This window comes from Prenolepis imparis, unplaced genomic scaffold, assembly GCF_030444845.1.
Source record: "Prenolepis imparis isolate NDT839.2.m4 unplaced genomic scaffold, iyPreImpa1.0 SCAF_2, whole genome shotgun sequence".
NCBI lineage: Eukaryota > Metazoa > Arthropoda > Insecta > Hymenoptera > Formicidae > Prenolepis > Prenolepis imparis.
The window spans coordinates 17,308,457-17,331,348 of record NW_028141160.1 but is presented as its reverse complement, the minus strand read 5'-3'; the positions used below and the strand labels follow the sequence as shown (position 1 = coordinate 17,331,348).

The 22,892-nt window shown below is 37.4% G+C and overlaps 1 protein-coding gene across 3 annotated transcripts in view; it reads left to right on the top strand.

The window, feature by feature from the left end:
- Positions 1–22,892, top strand: part of Cad99c (cadherin 99C) — a 105,536-nt gene that overhangs the window by 46,669 nt on the left and 35,975 nt on the right. For 2 of the 3 annotated variants that reach the window (XM_083058863.1, XM_083058864.1), the window contains exon 3: positions 21,875–21,950. In XM_083058863.1, coding sequence (XP_082914989.1) covers positions 21,875–21,950 — 76 coding nt within the window. Of the gene's footprint in view, positions 1–14,170; positions 14,246–21,874; positions 21,951–22,892 lie in introns of those variants that run through there. The other variant, XM_083058862.1, reaches the window with a different exon arrangement.

Below are 22,892 nucleotides of genomic sequence, written 5' to 3'. Positions count from 1 at the left end.
AGCTCATAAGTCGCAACGAAGATCGTTAATGATCCGTGACATCACGCAGACTGCAGGGTGTAATCCGTATAAAGGAAAAAAGATACGTAACACACCGTGTCTCCGGGAAATTAATGAGAAAAAGGGGATCGCGCATAGTGAATGCGGATCTTTTCTGTATTTATGGGGCGCATTGAATGACAACTTCGACTTGGTCGAAGCGCGATCTTCTTCGGCGAGACTCTTCTCTACCATATCGTTTCTGTTCCCGCGCTATAATTTATCGTACAAGCGTAACGATGAAAACGGTGTACGAAGGCAGCAACTCGCGGCTTCCCCGTTATTAATCAAGATGCATCGAACGGTTTCGCTGTGTGCCGTGACGTTTTTTTTTTTCTCCAAGCTTTGATAAGTTATTGCATTCAATGCAAATCCCGGTGCCTGAAGATCGCGGCGAGAATTTCAGGAAAGCTGCCTTCTCTCCCGCCGTCGTTCTCGTTTAGTACTGTCGATTCTGTTGGAAACCGTAAAAAAAATCGCGCACGAGTGATCGGCTCTGCGTAAGGCGACGACAGGTAGATATACGGGAATAAGAATTGTAAATGTGCGTTGTGTCAAAGGGGGCCGCATTTTCGCTGTGCATACAGTTGTTCAGTCTCATGTTGAGAGTGAATGTAATCTTTGTATTGAAATGAAAAGTATCGCGATTGGACGACCGTATTTAGATTAGAAGGCTTTCGGCGAATTTTGACAAAATCTGTACTTAATTTTTTTAATAACTTTTTTTATACGTTTAATCGAAAATAATTGTAATAATATATATTGCATAGAAACTAAACTTTACAATCTGTACTAATTTTACAATCTCTATAATATTCCAATAGTATTATAATTTCTGTAAATGATTTTTAAGTTATACATATGGAAATTATAAAGCTTATGTGTATTTTATGGAGGGCATTGTCGATTATGATAATGTTTGTATTAATCTGAGCTAAATGTATATTTATGCCATCATAATATTCGGGAATATATGTATATGTATATGTGCATTTGTATGCAGTTGATGAGGAAAGGATTATATTATCGATCTCTACATAGAAGCTGCACTTTGCGACGTGACGAGTGACGTATCGACGATACGTCATTCTATGATCGTTTGTCTAGAAAATTATTTCTGACCCGCGCGCCAAGCATTAATAACACACTGCCGAGCGTATATAGCATTTATAAACAGCGTAAACAGCCGGTCTCACGCACGTGTGTTCGGACTCGCTCACGCGTGCATATGTGCATCTGGCGATGACCGTTGCACCTGCAATTTCGCGCACCCGGCTTCGCGTTCTTTCTCGATTTTATATCGTAAATCAGCGCGTACATCCGCATCCAACCGGGTTCATTTCGGACTCTTCGAGTGCGGACATGGCACTGTCCGTCGTCAGGACATGCATCTCCCTGTACAAAGCGAGCGCGTGACGTTAAACTCGGCTATAAAACACATCTCTCTTTTTCTCTCTCCTCTCGCGGGACGATGCATTAACCTTTTATTGCGGTTATATTTACGCCTAGCATCAGCTTCGGGCATCTGTGCATCCCGAGGAAAGGTTAAACTATACGTATCTCTCCCTTCACGCTCATTGTGTTTGGTTTTCAGCGATAAATCTTTATTTACATTAATTTTTGTGTGTTACTGTTAGAAAGATCGTTAAAGATATATAATGGTGTGTTTTTGCGATCGTACGTCAAAAGAATAAAAAATATCTGAAAATCCATGCATTAAATAATTTTAAGCTTTTTGTATTAAGGAAAAAATATTATTTCAAATTGGTCGAATAATTTATCTACGAATATTCGGTTTAATACGCGTAAACAGTGTATTTTTGTAATCATACACATCAAAAGAATTAAAATTAACTGATATTTATTCGTGCGTTAAATAATTTAAAGCTAATTACATTCGTATTAAAGAAACACTTATTTTAAATTAATCGAATAATTTATTTTCAAATAATAATTTATTAATTTATCCACGAGTATCCTGTTTAATACGTGGAAAGGAAATATTTTCTTGATTGCACTGATTGCATGTACTTTATTTTTTCACAAATTTAATTATGCTGAATATATCAAGTAATCGGATGCAAAATCAAATAATCAAATAATCTTTTCTCTTTCAACGATACATCCGATGCGGCTATTATTATCTGATATCGAGAAGTTGTTTATGTTTTACCTGATGCAGGTCACCACCTCGCAAAGCGAGGTGCAAATGCAAGATTGGAACGTATAGGGCTGTAAAAAAAAAAAAAAAAAAAACGCAGGCGACGAACGATGACGTAACGGTGATATATTTGCGTCGTGATAAAAGCAATTTTCTCGATATAACGTTAGCCTGGACCGCGCCAGCGCGAGCCTGCCGCGTCCCAGATGACAACGTGAGATGATTATTACGCGCATCACGATTCGCGGTACCGTAAGCGAGATGAACCGACGTAATGCAAGCCGGGGCTTCAACAAAACGCTCGGTGCATAATCTCGCGCACCACGTTGGCGCTAATTAGTAACGTGATCTCTAATTTATTATTAGCGAAGTTTATATTATACGCGCGATTTCACACCGTCTTATTTGGTAATTAAAAAGCTTCGTGGAGAGATAAATAAAATTTCGATGTCTCAATCGGGAGATGTTGAAGACAGCGACATGCGTGATTATTACATGTCGATGAAAAGCGAGTTATTTATAAAATATAATAGTTATATTTAATTAAATAAATAAAAATTCATACTTTTTGGTCACTTTTCCTCTGTGAAGCTTTTTGACAAATAAGTTGTATTTCTTCAGCTTCAGGTTTTAGTAGTTGCATTCAATATGTCTCTGTCTAAAAGACACGGTCTGAAAGTGGCGAGCGCGTACAAGGCTAGCCAGCTCGTATTTGCATTGTATTTTAGAAGCCACCTTTCATCGGAAGAGAGACACGAATGGCCGTTCGTGTATTTATCGTACTAGCTATTCGCCTCTCTTCCGATGGAACTGGATGTTTCCTTAACCTTCATCTGGTTGTGCGCAGCACATTCAGTGAATTTCCTGAGAGGAAAAGACCTATTTGCTTTTCCGGTTTCTCGATAGAGCGATCGCTCGCTTTTCACTTAATCACTTTGAAGATATATCTCATTCATATTCCTTATTACTGAATCAACAGATTACTCTCGCTAGAGTTCAGAGACGCCTATTAAATCATGTCATATTTGTATTTACGTATTTCCGATTAATTTAATTCTCAAGTGCTTCTCTCTCGGTGTATACGGTAATAAAACTTATCCGACCACTGAAAGACGAATGGGCTCTCTTTCGCTCTTACTTTCCCTACTTAATTTACTCCATTGAAAGAGAACAGCATTGGAAACGAAGCGAGAGATCGTACATGGCCGGAGGTGAACATCGACCTTTCGTCTAAACTGCTTTCTAGCGACGTATGAAGCAACATTGAAAGCGCGGAGAATCCTATATGTCTGTCAAATTGCATTAACCCTCAAAAGCTGGCTTCAAAGATGAATATTCGCATCCACCTTCATAGGCGAAACGTGTACGCGCGTTCCCATATACTGCAGTAATAATTTACCTATATACATATACTATAATTTACCTGGATATAACGGTCTTGTTAGCATACCGCAAATAGTCAATCAACTGCAATAAGATTCATTATTCGCCTAAGAGAATGCCTAAAGTGTGACCCTTTGGTTCTGATTCTGCAACACTGAAATAAATAGAAATTTCTCAGGGAGGAAGTGTTGTGTTTGTCATATCGCATCCTTTAAGAATAAAACTTCGCAGAATACTCTTTCCGCTAGAATTTCTCTTTGTATCGCAAGTAGGGCAATCTTACGGTGAGAAGGATTCGAGGTCGAAAGTGCAGGAGTGGCCTCATTCGCTACTTCCGACGGTCGCACTTGCACTCACGGCACTTAAATCGAACGTTTACGACTCGCCGCACGGTCCCTTGGTTGTTTGAGCAGGGCGAGAGGAGGATCCTCTTGCACCCGCCTTTGAACTGGTATTACGTCGGACAAAGAACCTTGCCAGGCCTCACGAAGAGCCATCGCGAATCCCTTCTGCTCGTCCAACTAAACTGTTAGCTTTGTTCGATGAAAACAAAGGATACCGCAGAAGGATATCTCTCTCTTTCTCTCTTTTCTTTGACTTTTGAAAATCGCTGCTCTGTGAACAAATTTGTTCTTCGAAACAAGAATTCTCGTCAATTTATTCTCATTGTAGCATTAAACGTGGCTATCTAAAGATTGTTTGGAAGGTTGAAACAGTGCTCTTCTCTCAATTTTTCACCCGAAGAATCTTGGCTCGCAATTTTCGCACCAAGAGACAAATTTATATTTTATTTATTTGATCTCTGAAAGGAATAAAACTTGGCTTTCTCTCCGCTTTCGAAGTTGGAGAACCGAAAAGAGATGCACAATTTCTTCATTCTCTTTCGCGCATCGTAGGAAAAAGGTACAAATATTTGCGGCCGATCCTATTAACATATCCTCGATATTCGTAGCCACATTTTAATGGTTCGCTTCATTCCATTAGACGATAAATTAACGATGGCTTATTCATCCGTGTACATCGCGTGTTAAACCTCGTTCCGCGGAGAACGCATGAAAGTGCAAAAGAAAGAGAAAGAGAGCGATCCCAACGGAAACCATAGCGATGTTGTGCTTAAGCGAATTGTATGTACGCTTCGTTACACTTATTTACGACGCTAAGTCCACATAAATAATGCAGGTGTATTTATTTTGTACTCGGCCTCAGTGCATGAATTCTCGGGATACCGCGAGATATATTCCAATGTCGATAAAGTAAAGGGAAAAAGAATCAATTTTGTAACTGGAAAAAAATTTATAATTTTTTTTATAAATCTTTTACAAAATAATTTTTATAAAAAGATATCTATCATTTATAATTTCTATAACTTTTATCCTTGTCTCGATTTTTGTTTGAAATAAATTATTGTACGGAATATACGTTTCGATAAAGACTTATCATCGCTAAAAGTTGATTAACTGTTAATTATAATGATCATAGCAAATTATTTCTCGCGCCTCTCGAATGGCAACAACCACGTGTTTTAATAATAATATATGCCGAGAAAAACGATAATATCGTGTGACAATTAAATTTTTACTGCCTTAAAATATTCAACATTTTGTAACATAAATATTTTTTTACAATTCCAAATTAAATTCGATGATTGGGCCAACATCGTAAGACTCGTATAAAGTCTATATATTTATTTAGAAAATATAATTTATCTCAATTTGATCAAGAAACAGTTTGCGGAAATAAATTTAATATTATCATTTACGCCAAATTTTCATATTTTGAGAACATATTTCTTTTTCTTGGAATTTTTTTATATAATTGCAAGTTTATTAAATAATACATAGCGTAAAGAAATAAATAGTGCGCCCTTTGTAATATTCTATAAATGAAATATTAAAAGAGACAAAAGAGACGATGTCTACAATTGTCAACTTGTTTCTCGCTAGAGCCGCTAACTCTTCGAGTCTTTATCTACTTCATAGCGCAAGTAGTAGAGGTAAACATACTACCGTAGACATACATTTCTGCGCATGATAATGCACGATAGTATGGCTCGAACTCGCGCGACTCGCTGAGAATACTGATTTATATTGATGGAAACCACGGTACACGACCGTACATGTCAACGAGTGTGTCGTAGATCACTGGTAGCAGCATGTCAATCGGTTCTTTGAACCGTCAGTCCGTATCGTGGGCGATAGGACTTGCTCAACTTCGCGAACAGGTGTGCTCTACAAGCCTGGAGGAGCGTGACTGCATGTTCGAAACGGGTTGCCTGAACGAGAAACCCACACGCGATTAAGATTGCGTCAGTGAGATCGAAGAATGCTCTTCTTTTCATTAAAGTATATGTATATCCCATTGATTTGATATTTTTACAAACTTTTGCTTTCTATCTTATTGCGCTGCTTCTCTTTTTACGCATGCACCTTTTTGAAATTTTCCTTTCTAAAGAAGAATTTTAATGCATCATTAATAATGCATTATTCAGTTTGTATTATAAACTTAAAATAATTTAAAGAAGTTTTTTTTTAATAATGGACTTATTAACTCGAAATTTTCTGCATCAAGTTTTTAAATATAAAGATGAGATAAAAAGATATGTTAAAGATATCTATGAAGAGGAGGGATTAAAATCAATAAAAGTTTTGCTAAGAAAACATCGACTTTTAAATGATTAAAGGATTTCATGCAAAAGAGAGTCAGAAGCAACTTATCTTTTAGTTCGACTGAAATCGAAACATTCTCATTTGAGAATTTAATATAACATCACTCCTGAAAAGAGGATTGTAATGTCGAAACGACAACGTGTGCGATTTCGACATTCATATAGGATATAAGGGAATTCCGTTATCGCAGAAAGCTGCCAAGTCTTAGAATCTGGAGGAACGTGAGTGGATGAAAAATTCGATCTAGGTTAACAGCTATCAGTTAAATTAATGTTAATTACATATAACGTAATACTTACGATATATATAGCCAATTATATTGTGGAATGTCTATAATCTGCGGGAAAGAACGGAGTCTGAACGTAAAGGTCAAAGGGGATCCAGCCCCGTTTTCCAATTTATTGACAATTGGTTTGCGTTGAGAAGCGAAAGGTCACACTTGGCAATAACCGAAATAAAGGATAAATTTTAAATCGAGAGTTTATTAATTAATAATACGATGATATGATTTTGTTAAATATAATTCCGATGAAGAAACGTGTGATACCAAGTGAGAATTGCTGACGATTAATTTTTTTGATCGATCAGTATCGATCGGAAGAATCGTTTGTATGGATCAGATATCTACTGGCGGAAGTTCAATTTCTGACGGTTTCACGTTTCGATGCGCGTCGCGATAAACAAGTTGTTTTCTCTGCATTCCGATCGCGGTATATTGGTATGCGAGGGAAAGTCGCCGCTCCCCGTGGGTCCCGTAATAGCCAACAGTGATATAAAATCGCGATAGGTTTTTCGGAATCGATCCTGAAGATGTTCGCGTTCTGATACATGTCGTGGTAGTCCAGGCACGTAAGTATCCGAATGAATTTGCGTGCAAAGAAATCTGTTGATCAGTTCCTCGAAGCAAGGAAACAACGCGATACGATGTTTTCGGCGACACTCAGCATGAATACATATTATTTTACAGGCCAATACAATTGAATATGCACAAATAAAAAAGTGCATATGTCCGATAAAAACGCAAGATGGTCTGAGAATTATTTTTCGCTCTCTCTTTTTCTCTTTATCCTTATTGTTAGCTATAAAGTTTGTTCAGAGAGCAGGCCTGTACTTTCTCTTGAATTTTAAAAATCTGGAATAAGTTTTTGTAGCGAAAAGCTGATCTTACATCGATGTAATTGCGCGAAAGACTTTCAGGGAAATTTACAATAATATAGAAAAAAATTTAGAGCAATTAATCATGATCCCAATAAATTTTCACGATAATAAATTCTCTCTTTAGAAGTATTATCGAGAAAAAAATTTGCATACGAATGACACGTCGATTAAACGAAGTTACCACTTGTCGCTACCGTATCCTTGAGCAGTATCATCATCGCTTCTAAATTGGAGAACGCGACGGTTCGCGCAAAATTCCAGCATTTCAGGCACGTGCTAGTTAATCCGATAGAATGCCAGCGGCGATGCTAAGATCGCGGCGCGAATATTATAAACCGTTCGTTCACATCGTAGTCAATGTAGGTACATACCTAGAGTGTCTCACGCTCGATACATAAATCCCGCAATGAATGGTGCGAGAGGATCTATCCGCGTACTAAGCGCACATCCAGCAGACGTTACGAATCGTGGCCGCGAACATTTTTATTCGCGCGAAACAGGTTGGCGCGAAACCGGCTTATTTTTCCTTCATTTGCAGACGGGTTACGTACGATAAACGATGTTACCGGATCTCCTCGCATCATCACACTTCCATGTGACGAAAGACGTTAGCGTTGCATTTTTGCGATCCACTCGTCGCCGTTATGTATACGATGTAAAATAAAGTCGCTCGCGTACGTCGCAAATGAGAAATTTAATGTGCACGCACACTTTAATGGTCGAAATGATTCTGCATATATAATTTTCTCTAGCGCATGCAATTGCATCGGTTTAATGAAATCTTTTTAATTCACTTCTACGCTTATTAGATTGACGTTATCTGTCAGTTTTATGATTCAGAAACAGTTTCCTCTTTTGATTATTTGTTATTAGAGTATTCTTTTAATTTTTTGTTTTTTTGATAAAAGATTGAAAGAATACTCTAATAACAAATAAAAAAAACTGTTTCTGAAACATGAAACTGACAGATAACGTCAATCTAATGGGCGTAGAAGCGAATTAAAAATATTGCATTAAATCGATGCAAAAGGGTAAATTATAATAAAGCTAAATTTTTCAATTTTAATATATATTTTTTCTTAATTAATGTTATGACACGTGAAAAAAAAAGAAATGCAATGTCAATTTTACAAATGCGTGAAATAAATACGAATGTTCCGAGTAAAAGTAAAACTTTCCTCGATTTGTTCAACTTGCTCCTTTAGTAAATTAATCAATCGATCGAAGATCTCACGGAGAAACCACAGATGCAAACGCTAATAGGGGACAGTGCTTCACATATAGTATCAGCGAATTGTTCAAACATCGCAAAGCGGTTTGAACAAAGTTTAACGGGAAACGGACGAGAATGTAATACGGGCCGTTAAACAAGAGGGTGTCTATGCAGCGCGACGCGCCGAGGAAGCTGAGCAAAGTGGAGCGCTCTGAGCTAAATAGGAGGGACATCAGGGAGATCACTATTGTATGGGAGGGAGATGGGGACCACCTGGTTGTGTAGATCACTCGGCATGTAATCGCACGCAGGTTACTATCTCTGTGTGTAGATACACGTGCGGGTGTCCTACTGACTCTATAACCTCGAGCGACGCGCCTGTCGATGTGTGTTCTGTGTGTGTCTGTGTGTTTCTGTGTATATGTCCGCGTAGATTCGCTGTACTTGTGTAGGTGATTTGCAAATGTACTCTGCATACACGGACATACCGGGAATTGCTCGACAGAAATCGAGAAGCAAAAGAGAAGCGAGATAGAGCGAGATCGGTCAAATATAATATTAGTGTATGTTAACTATAAGACAGACGAAATTGTTAATCATCAAGTGAGGTAAATTTTTTTTTGCTCCAACACTTTAACGATCTCTTTCGTTCTTTTTACATAGTTATTCGGAGTTCCTCTGTTAGGCGGTGCAACGTTTTAATTTTACAGAACATGTAGTTCACCTTCGCCTCTGACGGCACTTTCGCTTAATCTAGCAGCTTGAGAAAACAGGTAGAGATAATCTTGAATCTGGTTGACGCTGGGTATTATTAAAACGATTGAAATTTTGAAAATATGTAGACAAAGTAGTTTATATTTTACGCATAAAAGAAAGTAAAGAGAGATTTATATTATTTAAAAATCTTTTTTTCTCGATCACTATCAGTATAAATTAAAAGTTTAGAAAAATAATTGCTTTATAATGAATCATTTTGATCAAATTAATTGAGGCGAGCATGTTGTAAATTATAATCACGCATTCATTTACGTTAAATTAATAATAAAAACACGTTTCTCGCAAAATGATAAATTCGTCTTCCACGTGTCAAGTTGTATGTCACGCACACATAAATATATTCTAGAGGAAAAAGTCGATAAAGAAAGAGCGGAACAGCGAATGCTCCACGTGCATTCTTCGATCGAGCAACAAAGTGCCGAATATACGATAAATAATGCTCGAATCGATTCACGAAACTGCGCGTGAACCGATACTCTCAAGGCTTCTATTGCATCCTGCGAATGCGAAAGCAGGCTTGTCGATACGGTGAGAGAGAAATAAGGTTGAAAAAAAGATCACTTTGCCGCGTGATCCACTTTCGCGATGGCCCACCTGTTCGCCGTTTGCTGCACATTTTATGCACTTGAGATAACCGTATCCCGTTCGAGATACGAGATCCAAGTCAAGCCAAGTCGTTTAAACGAGAGCACCGATTCCCGCTTTGGCTTCCTACACGTCGTGATGCCACGATTTTATCTCGAACATTATTTTTTAGATGGCCGCAACATACAGTTTGTCATTATTATTATTGTTCATTATTATTTTTACAATTTCGTCGGCGATACAATTTTGTGCTCGCGCGCACGACAATTGTTATTAAATTGAAGTTAAAAATTAATGAGAAAAATTCGATTAAAAGATCGAAAGAACGCGTTGTTAATAAGTTAACGGAATCATCTCGAGGCCGAGATCGCGTTCAGGTGCTTGCTTTCTGCATTTACGTCCATCTGGATGTAACGGACACTGTCTGCTGCGTTCCACGATACGGTAGCCACACCTTTTGCCCTCTATATCTCATGTCCTCTTCTCTTCTCTCCTCTCCTCTCCTCTATGCGCAATAATTTCAAAGATAATCCGTTCCCATTTCTTGTATACATCGAATCAGCAAAGTTTGCCCCTAGGAATCTCCACGTGCGAGAGATAAACTATCACGACCGCATTCCTCAAAAATCTATATACATATACTCGTAATAATAGTATATAATTTATATTTATCATCGATTATAAACGATATCGGCACAAAAGTAAAATCCCACCGTCGAGAAATCGCACATGACAGCATTGATCTTCCAGAATTCCGCTTCCTCGATTACGACCGGACAGCAATTTCTTGTTCGGCGCGGTTTCCTTCTAGATCCGAAGCAAGAGCGTGAGGGAGCCATAACTAGATTAGAAAATGATCCTCGATATTATATATATATATATATATATATATATATATATATATATATATATAGGACGACGAGCGAGCGTTTTTCACACGCAAACCTTTCGCTTCGTATTATTACACTCTCGGGACTCTCGTTCGAACACGTTCAATTCACGTCCTCCTCGATCCTCGGTCCTCGTCCCGCCACGTGTCGTGTATCGGCGTAAATTGGACAACGTCAAGAGTTACTGGACGAGTTAAAGCAGGTAATTGCGCATCCGTCGGATGTTCTGCACAGACGAACGATCGCGCCCGATCGTAAACAGTATACTCTTGCGCCACACGTATAATAGCCACACGATTCTTTATATTCTTACACTTATCACGTTCGCCATCAAACGTCGATGTGTATCTACTCTTCTATTATATCGCTCGTATATTTCCTTGTTCGTCTTAAAGATATTACCTCCCTATATTACGCGGATATATATATTCGAATGATCGAATAAATTATTTATTATTAACTAAAAAACTTATATATTATGTTAACTAGTTCCTCTCTTTTCTTTCCTCTCGTAAATATAGGACTTAGACTTTACAATCCAAGTAATAATGACTGATTTAGATGAAACGGCTTGTAGGTATATGGGTTATTTATAATCAATCAAGAAAAATTAATCATAAAAAAAGAATATCTCGTCTAAAGAGGAAACAAAAGATGTTCGTATTTGCTGATTTCGCAAGAAAAAAAATTATGCACGCACTTACGACGGGAAACAGATCAACTTGTGCATATCGCTAATCTGCATCTTCATGAACCGATCGAAAACGAGGCATTGTTCCACGGAACAGGAGTGATTCTCGGAAGATCGGTATCCCTCGGTTTTAAAGCCAGATCTTAGTCCCGCATTGAACCTGTTGCATACAATCCAAATGGAAAAAAGGACGAGGATCGGATTTACGCTTCGGCTAATTTCATATAACGCGGCATGGCCTAATTAACAGCGTACAGCGCTGCGCCGATGGCAGCCGCTGGACTAACGAGCTTGTACTTCTGCCGACAGACGCATAACTAGAAGCGACTGCATGTGCGCGCTAAGTGTCTCCAATCTGCAAATGCTTAGCGTATACATATATGTCCGTGTGGCATGTTCAAGGGCGTCGCATAATGCCAGACTGTATTCGTGAAAGTGCATCTCCCATGTGCGGATGTGCGCACCCCAAGAATCCACGATGCATTCATGTATCGCGAAACGATACGTCGATTTTAACGATAGATTCCTTGATAAACTTTAAATGGGAATTTTCTCTTTTTAGGAAAATTCCAACATTCGATTAATCAACACTATGCTCGATACTCAATGTTCGATGTCTTATGATTATAAATCTTTGGATCGTGTAAATTGAATAAAATAAAATACGATGTGCAACAGTTAGCGTTTCTCGAATATGTAAAATATGATTCTCGCTTTGAGTTTCGCTGATCTAGTTAATTGCGAGAAACTAACGACGACGATGACGGATTCCTCGTCGAGTAAAGGAAACCCGCACTCTACTTTCCGCTTGATCGTAGATTTACTGCTACGTATTGTTGCGAATTTCACGTTGCGATTTTAATGACGAGGCAACCGTCAATTAACCAGCGGAAAGACGAGAAGGATCTTAATTTAACTTGAGGAACAACGAAAAGTTAATTTAAGATTTCCGTGACTAACAACTGAACTTTGCTAATATCTCGTAAACTTTGCTAATATCTCGTAAACTTTTAATACTTCAAGCTTCAAATATACAGACAGCAGTCAAAAACGAGCATAATGGCGTTGTAATTTAAGATATTAAAGAAAATCCTGAGAAATTATAGAGGATTTTTTATTATAATTATTTTAATAGAAATTTTTTTAATATTTACTTTAATAAATCTGTATTTTTTTATAATCAAAATATATGTACGATTATTAGAAAGTTAAAGAAAAATAAATTGCCAGTTTTATAAAAAGAGGGGAAAGAGAAAAAGAGAGTCTGTATTTAAATATTAATATTTCATTGTTTATATTGTGTTAAAATTATTTTGCCAAATATCGAGAGAGATTCTACTCGAATAAATAGAAGCTTGAAAAAAATCTCTCGTTTCTCTAGTATGATTTTAAAAAGCTCTCGAATAGTGTCCGGCGACTGAAGGAAAAAGATATTCGTTTCTTATCACATTGGTTACAGAATATATTTTCCAAATTCTTCTTTCTTTCTCCGATGTCACGCTTTTAAATTTTTATCTAGGATGCTCTGCGAAGCATAAGATCACGTTGCACAACGCGACGCTTCTTTTTTCTCAATGATATACAAATGCCAGTTTTTTGTCGAATAAACGGGCGTTCTTTCGATAACTTGGATTATTCAATTCGCTGGTTGCACACTGAGCATGACGGCATAATACAGAATAATGCAACGTCACGTAGAGTGCAGGCCAAATACTTCATGGCACTACGTTTTCTTTTCTCTCTTACGATGGTTACCGAGCTATCAGATAATAATACAGTGCTGCACATAATCTGATCCGAGTAGCAAGAAAGTAATACCTTCCTGACCGAGAAATTACACGTTTCTGGACCGCCGGGTTAAACAATTCAAGTGCGATTTCTTCTGAAATCTCTCTCTTCCTCTGTACTATCCACGGTCTCATATAATTAAAGAATTTAAAAAATATTTTTTACGACATAATGTATTTTTTATATGTAATTACTCCGATAAAAATTATATTAAATTTATTTTTGATTATCGTGTTATCGTTAGGACATTAGTGAGAGATTTTAAATAAAATTTAAAATTGATAAGCTTGATGTGGATCTTCAATTTTTTTAATAAAAAAATTTCATTAAATGTTTTATTATAAAAAAAAATAATTTTACGTATTATTTTCAATGTGGTACCAGTTTTACTTTCCGTCTCAACCGCAACCTCAGGCCTCTCAGTTTTCCAAAGGCTCGCATAAGTCTGAAACCCCATCTTTATACCGGACGCGTCACACCGTTTTACACGTGTCCCTCCCCTTACACGATATTTGATTTTAGAATTAATGGCTATCGTTATTCGCAACCGTCATTAATCACGGCCGAGCCATTCTCCCGGGGAAATGGTCTCGCCGTGCTTCAATCGCGCGAGCGCGATCGCGATGAACGGAATTACGCGGAAGATGTTGGCGAACGCGGTAGTGCATCGAGCTAGAAAGCCTACGTTAAGTCCCCGCGATTATTGCGATCAGCCATGCAACGCGACTCGGCACGGCGTGCACGCCACGCGGGATTCCACAGCGGTGCACACGAAAACGTCGACGCCCGGTAAATCATATTCAGAGTCAGCTGTTGGACTCTGTGTGTAAGGCAATGGCAAGTATCTCCTGGCGCGAAGCCGCCAGTTCGTTTGCCGCCGGCGATTCTTCCACGGTAGGCTGGCCAAGTCGGCTGTTATCATTAAAAGCGAGACTTCCGTTTCGTGTTCCGGTCACTCGGTCACTAACAACTTCGTCGCCGTCCGGTTGACACGCGTGTGTAACAGAAAGTATCTTCTAATACAACTTTGTCGTTCTCAAGATGTGGGAACGTTGCAGAAAGATTATTTCAGGTTTATCGTATTTTTTCTTTTGTTCACACCAATTCTTCGACGTGTGTAAAATAGATTTGTCTTTAGTAATAATCGAGAGATACATAAATGTCTCTTGTAACATTTCCAATAAAATCGAAATTGTGTTTCAAAATACTTGAAATTTAGACAATCTTTGTTTATTGTAATTTGAATTAAATTAGGATATAGAATATAAATATTTATCTATTTAATTATTATCTTCTTTGGAAGCTGCAAATGTGTGAAGGTACTTCATTTACAAGGACATTATTTTATTACACGTTGCACCAAAATCTCGTCGAGATTAGCTAATCAAGTGACGTATAATAAAAATTTTCTTACGTATAATTTCCGTATATATTACCCATAAAATCTGTCTCGTAATCAGGATGAATCTATCATGCGGTCGATATTAATTGTTCACATCTATCTTTACTGCTACTATTATTATCATAATTTTTTCCGTCTTACGAAATGCAGATGAACTTTCCTCCCTGCAAATATTATTAATAACACCCTCTCCTCTCTTCGATCTTCCGGACGGATCATGAGTACCGACAGAACGCAAAATTGCTTTCTCCTCGTTTCATTGATAAATGATGTCGACAGACACTAATTGAGAGTGATCCGCATCTTTTGCTCTCTTCGCTAGTGGGAATATCATAAATCACTGGCGCTGATTTAATTATGATCCACGAAGCCACGCTGTAATTACAGAAAAGCTTTACAATGATCGTAGATCATCGATCGATATCTGCACCTGTTTTCATCTTCGTATATAACGCTTCCCTCTTATACTGTTATTCATTGTATTAATTGCCTCTATCGTGCATAAAACATTTTATCCATCCTTGATATAATGATTGATCTATCTTGTTTGATATAAAATTATAAAATCTATTTGTGACGGTTGGGTAATAATTTGATCGACTATATATTTTTACTTCGCGCCGTATTGCGAAAACAGAATTTATCGTGATCAATAATGTCAAGAGACCTGTTCTAGATTTCAAGTAAATTTGTTTCGTTCTCCTCCCCCGAGTTTTCATTCAAGCGTACACATTCCTGTTCGATATCCCATGGGATATTGGTTTTAACATTACGAGTGAAAGGTGTACACATTTTTTTCGCAGGGCTCGACTTTGTTAAGAAGGGGCGAGTGAGGTAAAATGCGCGACGATGTGTGCGGCGGCTCTATAAAATCTATCTAATAGACTAAGAATGTCTAATTAGAAAAGAATCTGCGGAAATGTCGAGAGAACGAAATGTCGAAAGCGCGCGAGATTTCGCTTTCGGATTCGCGCGAGTGTATCATCTCTCTTTTCCCTTCCTCCTCTTTCACGTGAGTCTGTTTTACATACACACGTACAGCACGTGAGTATTTCTCGAGGCTTTGGACTTGAGAAATGAGTGGGATTTTATAAATGGTAGGCCCTATGCGAGAATCTTATTTGCATCTCGATCGCGTCAGCTGATTCCCCGTTTGACAGCTGTCAAAACGGCAGAACAGCTGTCAAAGCACTCAGCCATATTCTAATGAGCAATAAAAGTAATCAACGTTCGATTCGGTTTATTGGCCGCTCGTTTTTATGATCTAGCTTATATCGAGGAATCGATAGAACAATCGACAGATTCCATGACTTTTCGAAGGAAGCGAATACTTATTCGTGATCGTGAAATGCGAAAGATTGATGATTCTATCTGAATTAGAAATTATATTTTTTTTAGCGTCCAATATATATCCATTCACATTTAATTATATTGGGAAAAAGTTTTTTGTACATACACAATTCTTTATTATATCCGAATCACCCGATGAATCATGAGTGCTCCAAGTGCAGCGTAACGTTTTCTTAATTATTTGCATTATGGCACGCGTAAGTCAGCCATTATCTCGTCGCAAAAGTAGTTACGGAGCTCGGGAAAACGCAACATAGACAATAAAGATGGGAATCTTCTCGCTCACATACATGGGCGTTTGTGCGTAGTTTATTAACTTGATCACTTTTTTAATAGCGGAGCACAAAGCGATGCATCTCGACGAGCGGGCACGCACGGCTTAGGCACGACATTCGTGCGCAATAATCCACGTCGGGACGATAAGTATAGGCTCTCTCCCCTTCTGTCAGGGACACCGTTTTAATTCAGAAATACCATACCTCTCTCCCCCACTTCTGGAACCGGCTTGCACATTGCATTCTCGCGGTGATCGTTCTTTATAACCGGGGATTAACAATGAAAAACGTTTCGTTCATATCCATATGAAAGCAAAAACAAGCCCGTGCGTTTCCATATTGTCGTTTTTTTCGTTTCTATGAAAAATATGTCGTTTCTGTTTCTGTGAATCGGGAGATATAATAAACCGGTTATAATCTATTTTTTTACGTATGCATTCTTGCACAATAAAGTTATAAGTTAGTTGATATTGAATACTTTTTTATTCTACAGTGCATATAAAAATGTAGCTGTCATTCTCGTAAAGCACGGATGCAAATAATTTATAAATATAGTTTCAAATATATTTTTAATGCAAATCAAAATTTTTGTATCAGATATGAATATGCTAAATAAATTTAATATGAATTTATAATTATAATAAATTAAATATATATCTTTATAATAATAAATATATATAATAAATTGAAAAGAAATATATTAAACAACTAATATTTTAATTTTATTCCAATTGTCAATTTCATTGAAAGACTATTGTATTGTTTTAGAATTCAACGAGTGACTCGACGAAAAGTCAGATTATAAAATTATCCTACAAAAATTCCACGGAAAAATTATATATTTTAATTAACGAAATAAATTAACGAGAGAGATTTAACTTTGCATTTTTGTTTTTGCCTTCGTTAGCATACGAATGTCGGTTAGTTTTATTATTTCCTCCTCGTTCGGCTTTTAATTCTAGCTCGAAGCAAATGTATTCAAAACGGAAGAAGAGTAGCAGCTTGGAGGCGCTAAGGGCAGGTGCATGGTTATAACAAACTCACGTACACGTGGCTGGATCCGCGATATGTTAGCCATTAGGATCTATATGTGTAGAGTCGGAGTATAGCGAGTCATTTGCGTTGCAAAGCTTTGTGCAATCACCGTACCAGCGTGGTTTAATTATTGCCTTGTAAAGCGAACAACGCATTGCACTTGCGCTGTCTCTTTACATAAACATAGTATTGTATAATCGCTGCTTGACCAATTTAGCTCCTAACTCTTAGAATTACTATCGAATCACTTTGTTGATCTATTAGAGAAGACCATGCGCACAGTAGATCTTGATAAAGTTTGCTGATTTTTACGAAATTTGAAGTTTACGATTTATATTTATAAATAATTTTGAATGCATTAAAACAATAGCAAATTTATATGTATATCTAAAAAGTCCGCGATTAGACTCCAGAACTATAAATAAATCACTACTTGTAATTTTGTCATTTACATTGTGATGTGCAAGTGCAAATTATTTTACTATCTTTATTATAGCGTCTTTAAGAAACTATGCAGCATTTTGAAAATTGATCCAGTTGTGATGATTCACATGTTTAATTTAATTTAATTTAATTATTTAATTTAAGCAAAAATAAAAGATATGACAGTAATTAAACCGAACAAAATATATATAAATACGATTATACTCCTTAAATATTTTGAGTCGTTTGACATTCTTCTGAACAAAAATATTATTTTTATTCTACTAATTCTACTATTCTAACGATCCAGAAATAATACCTTATATTTTCTAGTATTTGTATTGCACTTATGTACGGTCAAGTCGCACGACAGCTCAGAAACGAGCACCGGTATTTCACAACGCGTCCTACCGTGGGTACCGATTTACTTCCGACTTAGATAGAGCTGGACTGAGACATGACTATACTTTCGCGATTAATAAGGCAGATAACGAAAAGTCGAGTAATTCAGCCGTTGTGGAAATACGTGACGGGTGAGTGTCAGCGCATAATTCTTGAACAGTAATACTTTGATAACATATTTCCGAAAACATTTTAAACAATTAAAAATATTGAAAAAACAAGTGACATAACATAACGATATACTTGACTCTAAAATTATAGAGAAATTAATTTTCGCCGCTAATAATTAAAACTTTTTAAAAATAAAAGTGTGTTTCAAAATATAGAAAAATATTAATAAAATAATCCTCCGTTCGATAATAAAAAATATTTAAAAAAACACGTGACATAATGTAACACTATACAGTCTAAAAGGCGACTCTAAAATTATAAAAAAATTAATTATCACCCCTAATGATTAAAATTTAAAAAAAATAAAAGAGCTCGTTTAAAAATATAAGAAAATATTAAAATAGTCCTCTGTTCGATAGCATAGAATTTAGTGTATAATATCAAATATATAAACTTAAGTAAGCACCTATAGATATTTCTTGATAGCTTGCTTATAAGTCCATGATTTAAGTCTTCTGACTTAAGTCTTATCGTGTAAAAAGGAAATACAAATAATGATAGAAGGCATTAAGCATTTACGCAATATTATGTTCATGTCGTTGCATTTAAAGGGAAACTTTAATGGAAACCCCATGTTTCAGCGATTATAATCAAGGAAGTCGGGACACAATATCTTACAGAATGCAAATTGTAATGAATGTGCTGCATAATCGAAATTAATGTCACGTCAGATACAGTTCGATCTTGATATTGAATCCGATACGCTTAAGATAGAAAAGCAAATGTTAGAATACAAAGAATTGTGTACGAATAAGACTCTTGTTTCCGATAGAAACTTTCCTTCTCGCGTGACCCGACTTACTTCGAAGAGATCACGCTCTTTTAAACTTTACAACACATAAAGATGTCGACTTGTCGACATGTACGACTTCTAGTTTCTCGAAAGGAAAGGACTTGTCTCTCTCTTCATTGCACAATCAATTCTTTTCGAAGGATCTGTTATTTTCAAAAATATATTTTTTAGATAATTCTATCTATAATACTAATTGGGATTATCAGAAATTATGGTCGAAATCTGCCAACGTTACAATGATTTACATTACACATATCCATGATTTAATGTAATCGATTATTCTGCCTGGCAATTTTAATCAAATAAAAAGCTATTTAGAGATAAATTCTAAAAGTATAGCTTATAATTAATACGTTGCTACAACCTCGATCGTAATGTATTCAATGCTGTAGATAAATCACAAGAAAATGAATCGCGCTCTTGTCTCGTGCATCAATGCATTATAGAGCTTCCGCGCTACGACGTTAATTATGCAATTCGCAAGAATTACGGCAGACCCGTGAAAAATTTTCATTTTAAGACAATCTATCGTTCGCATAAGTCTCCGTTAACGAAATGCTGTTAAATGATCGTGTTTATAAGAAGAGACGTAGACGAAGATCGAATTATCGAGCAGAGGGGGTTTCGTCATAAACTTCGTGCTGTAAACCGCGAACTCGAACGCCTCTTCGCGTGTGCTTATCCAAGTATGGTGAATGGAGAGCTGCTGCTCGTTACATCAATTACAACGTCCTCTTTAACTCTCGAGACGGATGTTGCGAGCGATCCCTTCGTTCGTAACCGCATTTCGAAAGGAAACTTTGAAACCGCGAGAGAAAAAAATTTGGTGAATACATTCGCCGGGACGTATACCTATGTATGGGATCGATGAATAGCTCGCTCCCGTCTTGCCTTTCTTGCTGCTATACATTCTAGCGTTTCTAAAGATGACGTTCTTTCAAAGCCACAGATTACTCGGGAATGTTAATTTGAATTCTTCTCAGTAAAAAAAAATTAGCTATTAGACTTTAATTTATTTCAGTATATTTATAATTCTATTCGCGATTTTGCTTATATCTAGCTGTTGCTTTTATTTTTTATGCAAAAATCTAAAATCTAAGATCAACTAAAATCTAAGATTAACTAGAAGATAAGAGTCGTGCAAGAATAATCTAGCATGAGATTAAAAATCACGCGAGAGTGCGTGATTGTTGGGAGACCTTTGCACATAAGTCGGTTGCACGAACGACGCTACAGGCGATAGCCTAATTTGAGTGCGAGGTGACTATATGATCTAGTGGGACTCGCGAACACGCGAAGTACTCGGCTATGGGGACTTGTATAATTTTCTCCAACACGATTTTTGTCCATTAGAAATCGCAAACATATACACGTTATCTAGCGTGAAAGCGCGCTATCTTCTTTATGTCACGTTACGAAATATATTTATATGTAATGATAATTGTCTCTTGATAAAAAAAGCAACATTTGTGAAATGCAGACTGTTATCAATATAGTCAGCTTGTGTAATGTTTCGTGTGAGAAAACACTTTGAATAATTTATATAACCGAAGAAAGAGAGAGGAAATACAGTTTTATCCCTTAAAGACCGCGATTGATTGTTTTACATATTCGCGCGGATTTTTTATATGCATATAGATCTCTTTCGCAAAGGTGATTGCACTTTATATGCGTTGATGAGAGAACCGTCCTGCTCGCACGCGCGTGTTTAGGTGAGAAAAACCACCGGCGGGATTTATACAATATCAAGCAAATGCGGGCTGCCCGAGAGATCATACAAGCCCGATAGCATTGTTTTCCCTCGTTCGTCGCATTTTATTCGCGCTGACGCACAGCCTTATTATACACACGGTGCATCAACGGTGCATTAGCATAAGACCTCACAAAGCCGCCCGCGTTATCGATCCTGCCTCCCTCGTGAGATCCTCTCGACGTCTTCTCACGCGAGGGAGGATGCGTCCGTGTTAAGCTTCTGGCTACATTTCGTACGTCTGCGTCTGCCAGTTAAGCTTCTTTTGTGTTAATCGCCTCCAAACTGAAATTTGCATAAATGTCTCATATTTGAAAGTCTTAGCGAACATATCTTGTGGCAAATACATGTAAAACATGCCGAAAGCATATTTCAATTATTACGAGAAATATTATTGAATTAAATTCAAGGATTTCTTCCTATTTTCTCCGAATTATGCAAAATTTAAGAATGGCTGATATTGCGAAAAGAAATTAATGCGAGAGAAAAGTTGAATCTTAATTAAAGTCTAAATTAAAATTTTTCGAGCGTACGTTCAAAGTTAGCAAAGTACTTACATATAATATGATGCTTATTTAAGGACAATGAGATTATCTATCGCTAAGACGAGTGGCATACTAATGCGCGATGAATTTAAACGCGAGCTCGTGATGGAAAGTAACATCTCGTACTTTACGAGATTTCAGCAAAGTGGCTGTTACTTAAAAGCCGCCAAGAATCACCGTGACTGATGACGGGTAGGGAAGCGTGACTTATGAATATGATGATCTCTTTGGAATAGATCGCCAGGCGCGACTGATTAAGCGCGAGTCTCCTCACGGTTTCTTGTAATTTACGATCTGTCCGATTATGCACATTATAGTTGAAATATTAATAATATTACGGTTAATTAGATATTAATTATGTTCTCTTTTTTTTGCAGGCGAAAACAATGACCCACTGGCTCTGGTGTCTGCTGTGCGTGATTTTACTTCTTCAGGACGTCCACGCCAAAGTTGGTGAGTGTATTAGATCTCATCATTTGCTCGCATTATTTTGGCTGTTGTCAAAATCAATCCCTTAATCAGATAATTGCAAAATTGTTTTAAAAATTTTTTCGTCGACTTGGAAAGAAAAACCTTCTCGACTGGCAGGAGAGCGGAATAAAATGAATACGGATTCACGAGCGCGCCGTAAAAGTCATGGTTGAATCGCGCGGTTTCCCACACGCGTAAATCTATCTCAGCTGATTGCCAATTACTTACGTCACGGCCGATGGGTAAGCCGTCTGTTTTATTGTCGTCGCCGGGCATAATAAACGCGAAACGCGTTCGCGGATGGGCGGCACGTGCGGAGGTGCGAGAGAAACTTCTCTCTCCGGTGATGCTGCGGTGATTCTTCTATCATCGAACCCGCGAAGCGCATCGCGCGCGATAAGAGCGAACGTTATTCATGCCTCTTCCGCTTCTCGTCTTCAACGTAATTAAGCTTTACTATAAGCGTTCTCATCTCGGGACTCATACTCGACGTAATATCCTCATTTTTCGTATACGCGAATTATCGTTCCCTTTCCTTTTCTTATCTCCATTTTACGACCGCAAAGCGAAAGAAGAATATTCTAAGTGTATTGACGTTTTATTGGAGATTCGCTTCACGAGGGATCGATAAGCTGCGATCAGCATAAGCTGTATATCGCGAGAGAATGGTTTTAGAATGGATCGGGGGATAAAACGTACATAATACATTTCGACGCGATAATTCGCGCGACTGTAGACGGGAGATATAGGTGCGGTTCTCGCGCGGTTGTTTTAAGGCGAGGATTTAAATGGAAAAACGTGATACGCCGAAAGCGATGCTTGACACGCATTTGGTAACGCAAAAAGCTTATCTACTTTAATTAACGAGAAGATATTTCCTGTATTTTTCTACACGTCTGTCTGAATAAATTAATTTTTTCTGAA